We start from the raw sequence: 13,669 nt of genomic DNA on the forward strand, positions 1-13,669 counted from the left end.
CACCAGTTACAAGTCACCATCCCCCAGCACTCTGGAGAATCAACACCTGGCAGACGACTTGAACGAGTTTTATTGTCATTTTGAAAAATCACCCCACACCCGCCCTGAACACCTCTCCATACAACCATTAACACCTCCAGCAACCCTCCTCTCCCCCACACCTACAATTCAAATCAGCGAAGAAGATGTGTGCCAGGTCTTCAGGAAGAACAAAAGGAGGAAAGCACCAGGTCCAGACGGTGTGTCACCAGCCTGTCTGAAAATCTGTGCTGACCAGCTGGCCCCCCATCTTCACACAGATCTTCAACAGATCACTGGAGCTGTGTGAAGTCCCCTCATGCTTCAAACGCTCCACCATCATCCCCGTCCCAAAGAAACCCAAAATTACTGGACTTAATAACTACAGACCTGTGGCCCTAACGTCTGTAGCCATGAAATCATTGGTTTTGGAAGACTGGTTTTGGCTTATCTGAAGGACATCACTGGTCCCTTACTGGACCCCCTGCAGTTTGCCTACAGAGCAAACAGGTCTGTGGATGATGCAGTCAACATGGGACAGACCAGGGACTTATGTGAGGATCCTGTTTGTGGACTTCAGCTCCGCTTTTAACACCATCACCACGGAAACCCTTCAGAATAAACTAACCCAGCTCTCCGTCCCCACCTCCGTCTGTCAGTGGGTCAACAGCTTCCTGACAGACAGACAGCAGTTAGTAAAGCTTGGCAAATTCACATCCAGCACTCGTACCATCAGCACTGGAGCTCCTCTGCGTACTCTCCCCACTGCTCTTCTCCCTCTACACCAATGACTGCACTTCTAAAGACCCCTCTGTCAAGCTCCTGAAGTTTGCAGACGACACCACACTGATCGTCCTCATCCAGGACGGTGACGAGTCTGCTTACAGACAGGAGGTTAAGGAGCTGGCTGTCTGGTGCAGTCTTAACAACCTGGAGCTTAACACACTCAAAACTGTGGAGATGATTGTGGACTTCAGGAGAAACCCCTGAAATTTTTATTTTCTCATTTCTGATTTGCACATACTTGACCTGTACATACATAGTTGTCTATTATATATTGTGTTTTTGCTGCTTTGTACATTGCCTATTTGGATATTTGTATATTCTTTTATTATCTGTGTCCTGTCCTGTTGCTGTCTTTCTGTTGCACTGTAGAGCTTTTGTCACTAAAACAAATTCCTTTTATGTGTAAACATACTTGGCCAATAAAGCTCATTCTGATTCTGATTCTATTCACACCTGAATGGTTGTAGGCAGGTGCACTGGATACAGGAAATAACGCAGAAGAAAAAAATCCTTCATACTGCTGTAGCCTGAAAGAAATCCAATATTTCCTGAGGTGGCAACATTTCTGTCATGAGACCTTTGTCATGAATTTAAAAAAAAAAATGATTTGCATCTACAAAAGAAACATTTATCTGTTTTATGGAAATATATGGAATTGGAAAGGTTATGGAAATATAGGAGGCATGTAAAAACACTGAATTTACGCAAACGAAATGCAAAAGAGGAGGAATACAAACATTTCACTCATGAGACCTTTGTCAGGAATTAAAAAAAAAAAATCATGTACTTGATTTGCATTTACAAAATGTTAACAGAAAGGAATTGCACATTTTTCGATTTCATGGATATATATGGAATTGGAAGGTTTATGGAAATATAGAAAACATGTACCATTAAAGAAACATTTCTTCTTTTCTAAATACACACTGAATTTATGCATACAAAATGCAAAAAAGGAGTAACACAACATTTCTTTAGTATATGAGAACACCATAACAGAAAATATTGCTTTTCACGCACGTTTGCCCTGAAAATACTTTAACCCCATGTGAAAATGTCTTATTCTCTAGCTTACGAAAATAAAGAAAACGTGTACAAACATAGTTAACTGACTTCAGTAATACACACAGATGCTTCCTCTGAAAACAGCATAACCCTAATGAAACTATTCTCATTGGGGGTTTTTTCTATCTCAGCCATTTTCTGTCACTGCAGTGACGCTACTAGCAGATGCAGGAAGAACTAGTCAGGAGAGGGGAGGGAAAAAAAAAAAAAAAAAAAAAAAAAACAGTTGCGGGATGAACAAAAACAAACTGCGATACGTCACTATTCTTTTCACGCTTTGTGTAGCCATTCTTGTGTTTGTCTCAATGATAACATTATTGAGCCCACGATACTGCTCTGCCTCGACCGTACAAAGACACGGAGGTGAATGAAAACACAAACGCATACACGCACGCACACGTTCAATATGGACACCTGGCCATGTGACAGGAAGAGCCTTGAAAACACTCAGACAGAAAAATGAGCTCATAACAGGACGAGCGCTTGACGACGCTGGTTTCTTGCTGAACGCGTGTACGTGCGTGAGCGCACTCGAAACAGCACTGTCATTCTCCTCTGTCCCTCTTTGCAGTCTGGGAGGTTGGGAGTTGCTCTCCAAACAGTCGCAAGTAGCCACCATTATCACTTCAAGCTCATTTCTCTCCTTCAAAAGAGGAGATGCATTATTCGCGATACTTGCGGATTGCCTCTCAAACAGTCTCCTTCTACTGCAAGTGAGTGAACCAGCGAGTTAAAAATAGCTCTCTCTCTCCGCTCTATGTTTACATAAGCGTGCAGTGGGGAGCGATGGGGGGGCCACTTCCGGTCTAAACGACTCAGGCCAGCGTCTGATCCACAACAGCCACCAGTGGCAGTGGGAGAGGACAGGACACACACACGCACATGCATATGCACCACAGTGCAGGAAACCTTTCAATGTATACCCAACATTCATACCTCTGTCTCTTCTGAAAGCGCCTATCTGTCTAGCACTCATCAGTCTCTCTTTTTCACATTCTGTCACTTCTGCACTCTTCGCATTTCTATTTCCCTCCCTCTTGAATGCATAAATCGGTGCGATACATGCAACGAAAGTCACACAAACAAGTCAAGCGAGTCGAGTGCAACCGACTTAACCAACAATTCCAAGAATATTCCAAAGCTTTAAAATGTTCAAACACTAACAACTCTACACAATTAAACAGCAATTCAAACCCAGCATTTAAAAGATACCAAATACTCACTACTGTGCACAGTCGATCAGTTGATATTCGTTGGATCTTTCGAAGCAAGCTCTCACCCCTTCATCCTGCCACAGGGTCTTTGTGTGTTCATAAAATTCCTGTTGGGAAGACAAGTGGAAGAGAGGACAAACCCATAAACTAGCTGTCGGAATCCAGGCAAATCTTTTACACCTCCGTCGTTTGGCTGCATGTCATTTTTAAACATGTTTGTGTTAATTTTGCACAGCCTCTTTAGTACATACTAACCTGTATAAAAATAAAAATGCCACCACACCGTTACAGACTCTGGACAACCAATCGGGAATTTGATTTGGGATTTTTTGCATGCAAAGGTACCAGATTCTAGTTTAAATTCAGATTCAATATAATGATTTTCATTCCTTAGTGGTTCTATTAATGCGTGTCAAATTGGTTCAAATTTCAGATTTCAACAGAATAATTACAAAATCAAAAATAAATTGTATAGAATTAGTGGCAACAAAAAATTCTGTTTTTCAAATGAGCAATGTCATGTGACTTGTGTCTGCAAATACATCGCAAGAGGGTTTAAAAAAAAAAAAAAAAAAAAAAAGATCGATGACGGATGAATTCTGTGTCTGATTTAGGATTTCATCGACCCTTCATGAACCAAGAAAAAAGATATAAAGCCGAAATAAATAACTTTTTTTGCAAGCTATGTTGAAGATATTAACATTATACGCATAAACTCTTCTGCTGTCTCCTCTTGGATGACGTACATAAACGCCAAACAACGTACGCAGTTCATGTATAACAAAAGCCACATTTATGGAGTTCAAGACAGAACTAAATGATTCTGACCGCCCCCTGCAATCCAGACATGGTGGTGTAGCATGAATGAGCGTTCGAAATGAAAAACTTCCAATCTGAGCCAATACGACATGAAGCGGGACACACCTTGCAAAGCTGTTTATATGTGGTGGCATGAACCTGAACAGCAAACGGCTCGGTGCACACCGTACGGGACAAAGGAGGACCAGCACCGTGGTCCCAACAGGGAACTGGGCTTCCTCTCACTTGATCTTTGTTGATGCGTTTAGAAATGGTAGCGTTCACTCTGGCACAGCTTCTTTAAAAAGGAGTGCCCCTACGCTTTTAAATGTGTAGGACAAGAGCCACACACTTGAGATTCACGCCACCCACCAGCTCACTGCTCTTACCTTAAATATTTATTTTGTGGGTATCTGAATTTTTGTATCATAACAGTATATTGTGATATATAGGCCACTGTCTTACATATGCTATTTTGTAAGAAAAAAATGTATTGTTAAAAATTAATTATTTATGCGAACCATGACATGATCTGCAACAAATAATAAAATTAGGCCTTAATTATATTTTACACAAAACATTGAAATTTCTAAGTTGATCAACAATTACAAGCAAAAACAACATCATGCTAAAATTACAGCGCACTAATTTAAATATATTAAGCAATATACATATTCAAAAACTTAATTACAGAATGTGAAATGTAAAGCTGAAGCTGCTGTAAAATAATGATTGGTATTTTAGGAATGTTCACTGTACAGAATCCACATGCCTCAGTGACAAACAACGTATGTGCAATACATAAGACAATAGATTTCAGTGGACAAACATGATTATCAGTGTTTGGAACTATAAAAACAATTCAGTTTTCTTAAGGTAGGGCTGGGAAATACAATGAATATTTAAGAGATTTCAATTAAGCAACGCATGAATGGTATGTATTTAAAAAGTATGAGAACGTTAAGACATTATGACGATGCTTCACATTTAAAACTTAGTAGCTAAAACAGCAGTAGAGTTGGCCATTCAAATTCACTTCTGTGAAGCAGTTAAACCATATTATCCGAAAGACCGATTTGATGAATAAGCTTCTAATTCTGATACATTCGGCATTAAATAATGACAGCAAAATATATATGTAGGTTAAAACATTTTAGCTACATTTTTAGCTACTTTGCCCAGCCCTGGCGTTTCAGGTGAAGGGTAATGTGTTTAAACGTGCTTAACGTGTTTTTTTTTCAGCTTGTCTACATCCGTCTTTCTCTACATTTAAAAATCTTATGCTAATACGCTTCACCAGTTTCCTCCTAGCTCAATAGCTTCACAGCTAGAGAAGGTTTTTTTTTTTTTTTGAATGGAAATATTACAACTCAGCCATGTAACAGGGCTGAAATAGCAGTCGTCTATAAACTTCAATGGGTCTTTATATCCTAAAGTGGCATGACTGAGTTATAAATGTCAATAATTTCTTTTGCTTTTTATTTTTGTCTCTTGCTTGCAACACAATCAACCAGTCAGACTGGTTCCCAGCGGGCCACCGAGGGAGAGAGAGAGAGAGAGAGAGAGAGAGAGAGAGAGGGTGGGGCAGTATCTTCTTTGTAGTAATGCTAAAACTACAACCACTTCCTGCACTTGATTGTGAAGTTTAACAGTTAACGATCAACTCCGAATCACGCAGCTCTCCTGGCAATCCTGTAGCTTACAGAAAAACCAGCATCTATCCAATTTTCTGTGTCAAAAATTCCAACTCATTGTCTCCATAATCTAATAATTCTAGAAATGTTTATGTAATGATACGGGTTTCTATTTAAAACCTTGTCTAAATCAGCAGGTGAGCAGTTCGTGTTCTCTATTTTTAAGTCCATAGGGCCACCAAGTTTGAGTCACCAGTAATTAAATCTTAAGCGGCTCATTGGCGCAGGTCAGGGCAGCTCTCCACTCCTCTTTCCCTAGACACAGAGCACCTGTCTAGGTGATGAGGGAGCAGGGAGGTCCTGGGTGACAAGGTGTGTGGCTCAGGTGAGGCCCTCTTAAGGGAGAGTTTAGAGGTTATTACAAGTAATCAGTCGTAATGAACGCCTCACCATTATACCTGAGAGTCACACGTTCACACACCCATCTTTCCCTGAGGTGGGGCGCTTTTTCAATTCACCTATGTGTTGTCCCTAAGCAAAGAATATCTGCTAATTATAATTGCAAACACCACACAAGGCCCTACAACTGAGGAGAACCATCAAAACACACACGGGCCTGACACAAACATCCACGACACTCAGCCCAAAAACTAGGTGCACAAGTTTTTTTGATGTACATACTACGCTCACACACTTAATTGCCATTTTTACCTTTAAATTTGATCTTTTTTTTTTAAATGTCATGTTTTTCATAACTAAATAAGTCTTGTGCACGTCCAGCTAAAAATATTGAGATGGTACACACACTCTTAACGGAAACAAAAACGGGGGCGATGGGGTGACACAGTAACTTTATACTCACCGTTGTGAATTCAAAGTCCTTCTGATTTGCTAAATTGAGGATGTATTCAATTCGAAACTTATTTGCGGGACAGGCTAACTGGACTGGAGGTACCAACGCGGACATTGCCGTCGCAATAGTCTGTAAAGGAAAAAAGACCATTAGAGTTTCAGTGCGTTCACATATTTACACGTTTGATTACTAGTTCAACTCAACTCCAGAAGCTTCAACACTTACCTCTATAGCTTCTTTTATATTATTCTTGATGTCTTGAATTTTTTGTTTTTTCTCTCTGTAAAACAATGACGCTTGGTTACTTCAGATCGCTTCATTTTCAGGCAACATGAATTAAATAACTGCAATCTCGTAAACAGTATGAATTAAGCAACTTAATGCTACTTGGGGGCAGATGATAAACCAAATTTTTATATCACAGTATGAATCGATTTACAGTATATCATGGTAATACATTATAACATGAAATATAACACTATAATAATATAGCACTTGCATATTATTGCTCTTTTGTTGGTTTTGATTGCTTCTATTGTCCTCATTTGTAAGTCGCTTTGGATCAAAGCATCTGCTAGATAACACAATTTAAATATAATGTAAATGTAAATAACAAAACTAAATAGAAATTTTAAAACAAGTCCCAAATCAAATAAATAAGTAACACAAATAAAAGAAATCTCTTCATATAAACAAAATAAATTGTCTGTGCTCTTTCCATTTAAAATTAGAGGCAACCACTGCGTTCATGATCAAACGAAGATGCTGTATACATGCAACATGAGCAGTTTTTAATCTAAATTAGATTGTAGAATTTCGAAATTTGAAGCAAAAACGGAATGGTTTGACTTGAAACTATACATAAAAAAATATCTGCAAGAAACAAACAGCAGATGAGCTGAATGAGACACAGATTCACTCTCTGCCAGCAGGTGGCGCTTAAAGCATTTCCTTGGATTCCGATGTGAACAAAGCAGCGCTGCACTTGTGAACTTTAATATGCATTATACAGAGGCAAGATGAAAAGAAAAAAAATACCATCTAAACTTTTCTAAAGACTGTAAGTTCCCCTCAGACATACTTTCATATAAACTCCTACCCCTAATTAAATCGCGATTTGTTTAGCATCTCAATCGATTTGAATCATTTTTCAACCAGTTCACAGTTAATCATTACATCCCTATTATTTTATAAGGTTATTTATAATAATTAAATAACTTTTTTTTTAATAACGGCAATTAAATAAATGCAAACTGTGTTTGCGTAATCCTTTGAGGTAAATACCCTACAAATTAAAAGTGTATCATTGCAATTAACTACTTTGTCATTCTATTTTCTTCATTATAATGCATGCAAAATGATTACGTTTCATATGACACAAGACTAGAGTAAAAAACAAAATAATTATAACTAATATTATAAAACTGACAGTTCAAACTCTAAATTCTGATTGGATGAGCTGCATTTGTTTCAAATAGTTGTAAAATAGCCAAATACAAACATGTGACATGAATACTATATTAAATGCATGTATAGAACATTTTAGATAAAGTACTGAGCAAATATACTATCTACCACAGCATAAATGTGTAACATTATAGAGCATAAACCACCGTAGCATTGCAAATCCTTTTTTTCTTGACTTTTCCTGCTTTCTAATCATCAAATTAGAACTTGTTTTCCAGATGCTGCAATCGCAGTCTTTCTATTGACTAACTCATGCAACAATTATTTGCCTTTGTCTTATTTTAGCATTGAAATTTTAACCTGTGTCCTTACTTCTGTATTTCTGGACACCCTTAGTACACTGATTGAGGACTAGATTAGAGTATAGTAAATTAAAGTAACTAAATCACAAAACTGGTTTCAGACCAGCTGCTAAGCTGCTATTTCATAATGGTAAATATTACTTATTGAATAAACTTACTGAAAGTCAGCTTTTTATTATAATGGGACTTTCAGTGAGCAATATCATGCTACATTAATAAAATGTCCTGTCCGAATACAAAATAAAGCACTGCATTTTCCTTACAATAAATACATATACTCTAAAGTTATAAATATAACATGTCCCACTAAATCAAGAGAACAACACACAACGCTCGCTTTTACCGCATGGATTACCGACTTGGATATCAACATCCTCCCAAACCCAACTTTCACTGAAAAACATTACAGCAAAATGACGTTGCCAACAAAATGGCATGATGAATGAAAACAGGGTTTGTTTATACGCTATATCATACTTGACTGTAGGCTATGCTTATGGACGTAATAAAAATCTAGTTTGCGTTAGACTTAAGTGGAATCAAAAAAGTACATAGATGTGAAAGCAATACTTACTCAGCATTGAAGCCATTGACATGTAAAATGCGCATCTGTTTGACTATGGTGCTTTTCCCCGATTCTCCAGCCCCTGAGAGACGAGCAAAAGAAAGATATAAATCACAAGGGATGTGGGAGGAGGAGGGGGGTCAGATATCACCTGATTCAACAGGAATAATTAACTCAATTTCACAGTAGCATTTCTTTTTAAAGGCAAACCAAACATGCACCTCAAGCAGAAATTTCATGCTAAAATCTAAAGCTAAAAAGAACTGTCTATAAATTAATACATTGTTGCAAACGTGCAACGGCTGCAAAACAAAAAATCAATGTCACAACACTTAACACATAGAATGTTATAGGGAATATCCCAATTTTGTCCTTTAGTACACAAATAAAATGTTGCCAATTTAAGATTATTAAAATTATGAATACTCTACAGTTGCTTCCATATTTCATACCTCTCGAGATTTCGATAAGATACTTCTTTCCTTGATTCTGATTTTTCATTAAATTATAAACAATATCACTCACTCCAATCAATCCCCTTGTAGGTAAACCAACTAAACAGGAACTGGTTAGCTATGCATCAAATAAAATAGTGAAATGCAAAACAAAACATTAAGGAGCTATCCAGAAACCTAATGTCTCTTAGAGCCATAGCTGTCAAACATTGACCAAGCTGAATGATTCTACAATTTATGGTCAACAACAACGCACAGCTGTCTGAGTTTCCAAGTGCTAAATAGGAGAAGAGACTTAACTTTTCCCCTGCAGATGTGAAGCACATACCACAGAAGCACCAACACACCTCAGATTTAGGCCCTCAGTTCAGATATATGATGGGAACCTCTTTATCACAACGCATATTTTGTTACCAGGCTCCAATTGTGTCAAATAGGCCTGTTTGCATACAGGAATTCCACTTTTGTGCTCCAATTACACTGGTACACATCCCTAAATCATATATCATTACAACACACTTGAATCATGGGTATCTAGAAATATCCCTTAAACACCAGACATTATGATTTTTAAATCAATATTTTGATTTAGAATAGGGTACTTTTAGGCCATGTGTGCATAGGCTGTTAAGAGAACTGGGTTTTATCAGAATTAGCGAGACCAGTCTCTTAAGCAGAGACTAAATCAAATCAAACTGAAGTTAAAACAACTCCATGTCGTGCTACAAAAGTTCCATGAAATTAAAACACTTGCTAATTTTATCGGGTTCAAGGTAGTAAGGTGGTAGACCGATGTTTTTTTTCCCTAAATGGCCAATAACTCCAATGCCAATATCTAAAGAGCATATAAAAGATCTGATATAAACATACTACAGTTTCATGAAAACAAATAAGACATTGCAAAAATTGGAATTGCGAAATTTAAATAAACTTCATTATTTTTCACTTTAATTACTTAATTCACAAAAAAAAAAAAAACAATCCCATCATTCCATAACTATTTTGGAACTGACAATAAGCAAAATGACCATTTCTGTTCATCAGCTTGGTTAATACATCAGTCTGTTGCTCAACTAAACTATGAACATTTAAAGCATGAAAAATATGTTAACTGATTTAATCAGTTTGTTTCAAATGTAAAGCAAAAATATGTATGCGTCATCTCTCTTACTATTATCATTTTGGGGATGCCCAGAATGCTAAACTATAAAAATAGCACTATGCAAGCAACCCTTACCAGGACTAAACCTAAAAATGATGCACTAATCTCCCAAACACCTTAATTCAGAAATGTTTACTTAAATATTTCCATCTATATGTACAGTAATAAGAATACTGCTAATTTAGCAGGATGCAGAAACCACCCTAAACTCATGATCACAAGAAACAGCATATGCATGTGTAAGTGTATGCTTGTGAATGTGGGATCTCCATGAGATAGTTGTGAATGAATTATAAAATAATTTCCATAATGCAAAACCTATTCAACATAAATCAGATGGGAATGAATGGAGTGATTGAGCGGTGTTGGATGAAGCACCACAGGCCCTGAGGTGTCCAATACTACGGCCCAGGAATCCCAATCGAAACGCGTGTTTACCCCCCATCATGTTCTCGATCAAATGCACACAAAACGCTACGAAATATGACAGGCCCCGATGACGTCACGTGCATCAGGAAAGTGTTCGCAGCAGAACCTCAGCTTTCACACCAACCTACCTAACAGTAGTAGTCGATGAGTTGCTCTGTAGATCTGCTTGTCTTTCTGGAGCTGTTTCTCAATCTTTTTGTTAGTTTCTCGCTGGGTCTTCTCCTCATTTCGCTGGTCCTCAGTCTTACTGTTGCCCAAACAACCCATTTTCCCAAAAACCCAAGAAAAGTTTTGGGGTGGGTGGGGGGGTAGGTGTATCTAACGTATGAATAAATGATCCAAATTCCTTGATTGGCCTCCGATCAGAACACTTTGATGGAAAACCGGGACATTTATACTTGTATGCACATCGCTTCCCCGGATTTCGCTGATAAGGGCAGGAGGGGAACACGGGGAAATATGAAAGCTATGGGTGACTAGTACTGGCGAGAATAGGTGGTGGTGAAAACACTAGGCCGGCCTACAAACGACCGAGTCCTGTCGAGCCCTTGCTGCTATCAAATAAGAGATTTCTGTGTGTGGATGTGCATCCAGCGAAGCCTTCGACGTTACATGAATGATTTCGGCTTTCCCACGACGGCGATTTAGCAAATTTCCCGTCGCGAATCCATGGTCGGTTTCCCGAAATAACGAGCGACTCCTATTCAAATCATGAATAGCTCCACAAAACGCGATTCGTTTCGGGTTCTTGCTGTCGAATCCGTTGGCCGATGCAATGAGACGGGCAGAACGAGATAGAAAGGGTGGCTACAAATTAAAGAAATAAATATTTCCACCAAAATGACGGCATGTGGATCATTCCGCCCTTCCCGACATGAACCTTTTAACTCCGTTACGAAACGACGATGTCTGCGAGAAAAATACGGCGGTGCTGCTGAAAAATTCCTCTCAGATTGACGCTATTTTCCCTCCTGTTCTGCTTACGGTGACTGATCGCTTTTTTCGGCTTGTCCAAATCAAACGAGGCCCTTCGCCGTCTTCTCCGTTACCGTAATTTGAGTTTCTCCTCACATCTGTAGGCTTTGCTTTGACGCGAGCGGCAATCCTTACGGTTCTCTCAACCGCAGATGCAAATGCGAGCGATTCCGTCGATATTTTACCGGTTATCGCAGTCCCGAGTCCGCTGTCAGGCTACGCTTTGTATCCTTCTTGAATCCTTCTTAGATCATGTGTATTCGGAAACGTGAAGATAAATCCGACACCACAACGACAGCGATGGATTCCCTACGGACGGAGCGCGTTGAATCCCCAATTGTGGCGAATGGATCCTTTTCAGGGTGTATTTTTAGCGATTATTTCCTTTTCTCAGTGAATTGTACATTGAGATAGACAGCGTTGAAGAGATGGGTGGGGCAAACAGCTCTCATTGAACCCTGCTAATCACATGACAGCCCAAAAACGTCAGCAAGCGGCGATTCTGCGGAGCGAGGCGCCCTCTTTGAAGACATGATTCATACGTGATAAAGTTCGCGATTCCCACCCGATCCATCTTTGACTATTGACCATTAGCGCTGCTTATGTGTAGGGCAGTGCGGTACAATCTTATGTTTAAGGGATTATTCTCTGAAGCACAGCTTCGACCTCAAAATATGTCAACACGCTCGTTTTAAATAGGACTGGGGACCGAGAGCTGCTTCCGTGAACACATGCCACAGCCGAGTAATAATTAAATCATTTTAGTCGGTTAATGGGTTTTTTCTGTTTTGCCTCCGAGGCACATTGAACAGAGTAGCCTAATAAAATACTCTGACCACTGTGATTAGAATCCCGAATGCATGGCTCTTTTGAGTCGGTTCTTTGTAATGAATAACCAACATAAAGCGCGACTAGTGCAGTCCGATTCCCGAACGACTGACTCGAATGAGTCGGTTCTTTATAGTGAATTAAAACATTTATGAATCACACAGAGCGCTTACTGAACGTGTACTAAAACGTACACATAAAAAAGTTTTAAACAAACATATGATTTTAAAAATGTGTATTTTTTATTTTAAACCACTTAGTCGGACCATTTATTGTACTGCAGTCTGAAAAGTCCTCAAAAAGTATTGTCAAGCACATCTTTTGTAAGAACTGTATGTGTTATATCTGTATCTGAAATGTTATATAAATATGATATTCTCTTGTGGCACCAGATGTCTGAGGACAGTGAATGCAATACAAGTCACAATTTTTCTGTACGAGTATTTAAAAATAACTTTTATTAGTAGATATTTAAAAATTACTAAAGAATGTTTCAATTTTAGTGTTTGTTTTCTGTTGATATGTTGATATTTAATTTTATGCAACAATTATTGTATTAATAAACTGACACATTTGTGAGAGAGCACTTAATTATTAATCACTGCAGTGTACACAATCATAACTGCAAATAGTTACTTCTTAATACATTAAAAGTGCAAATATTTTGAAGGTATATTTTATGGCCACTGATTTAAGCCATGGTTTTTTCAATGTGGCAACAACATACAACGGTAGCAAACCAGAAGTAAAACATACGCTGCAAAACCAGAATGATTCACCAGCCAAAAGTATATAGAGTCCTCATGTTCATTTGAATGGTTAAAAGTGCTTCCTTATTATTACAATAATTATAAGCTTCCTACAACAGTATTTATTTTCTATTTTGTAAACTGGTTAAGTAAGTTTAGCTTGAAAAAGTACTATACGTTCTAATCTGCCTGCTGAGAATCTCCACAGACATGCAATATGTCATGTACATGTGTAATAGAAATCAGAAACACTAAATAATCTAACATCAGTTTATATATATTCTATTTTGGCAATTAATGGCTACATTCATTAGACTAAACAAGATGCCAAATACTTTTTAGAGGTTTGTTACAGTCAATCTAAATTAA

At 38.2% G+C, this 13,669-nt stretch overlaps 1 protein-coding gene across 2 annotated transcripts in view; it reads right to left on the minus strand.

Moving 5' to 3' along the window:
• LOC306845418 (guanine nucleotide-binding protein G(s) subunit alpha) overlaps positions 1–13,669 on the minus strand; it is a 43,830-nt gene that overhangs the window by 19,792 nt on the left and 10,369 nt on the right. The window contains exons 1-5 of one of the 2 annotated variants that reach the window (XM_079378199.1): positions 10,877–12,190; positions 8,712–8,784; positions 6,594–6,648; positions 6,378–6,497; positions 3,093–3,190 (exon numbers count right to left, since the gene is read on the minus strand). In XM_079378199.1, the coding sequence (XP_079234325.1) occupies positions 3,093–3,190; positions 6,378–6,497; positions 6,594–6,648; positions 8,712–8,784; positions 10,877–11,015 (485 nt within the window). In that variant the 5' untranslated portion in view covers positions 11,016–12,190. Of the gene's footprint in view, positions 1–3,092; positions 3,191–6,377; positions 6,498–6,593; positions 6,649–8,711; positions 8,785–10,876; positions 12,191–13,669 lie in introns of those variants that run through there. The other variant, XM_079378198.1, reaches the window with a different exon arrangement.

This window comes from Barbus barbus, assembly GCF_936440315.1.
Source record: "Barbus barbus genome assembly, chromosome: 25".
Lineage (NCBI taxonomy): Eukaryota > Metazoa > Chordata > Actinopteri > Cypriniformes > Cyprinidae > Barbus > Barbus barbus.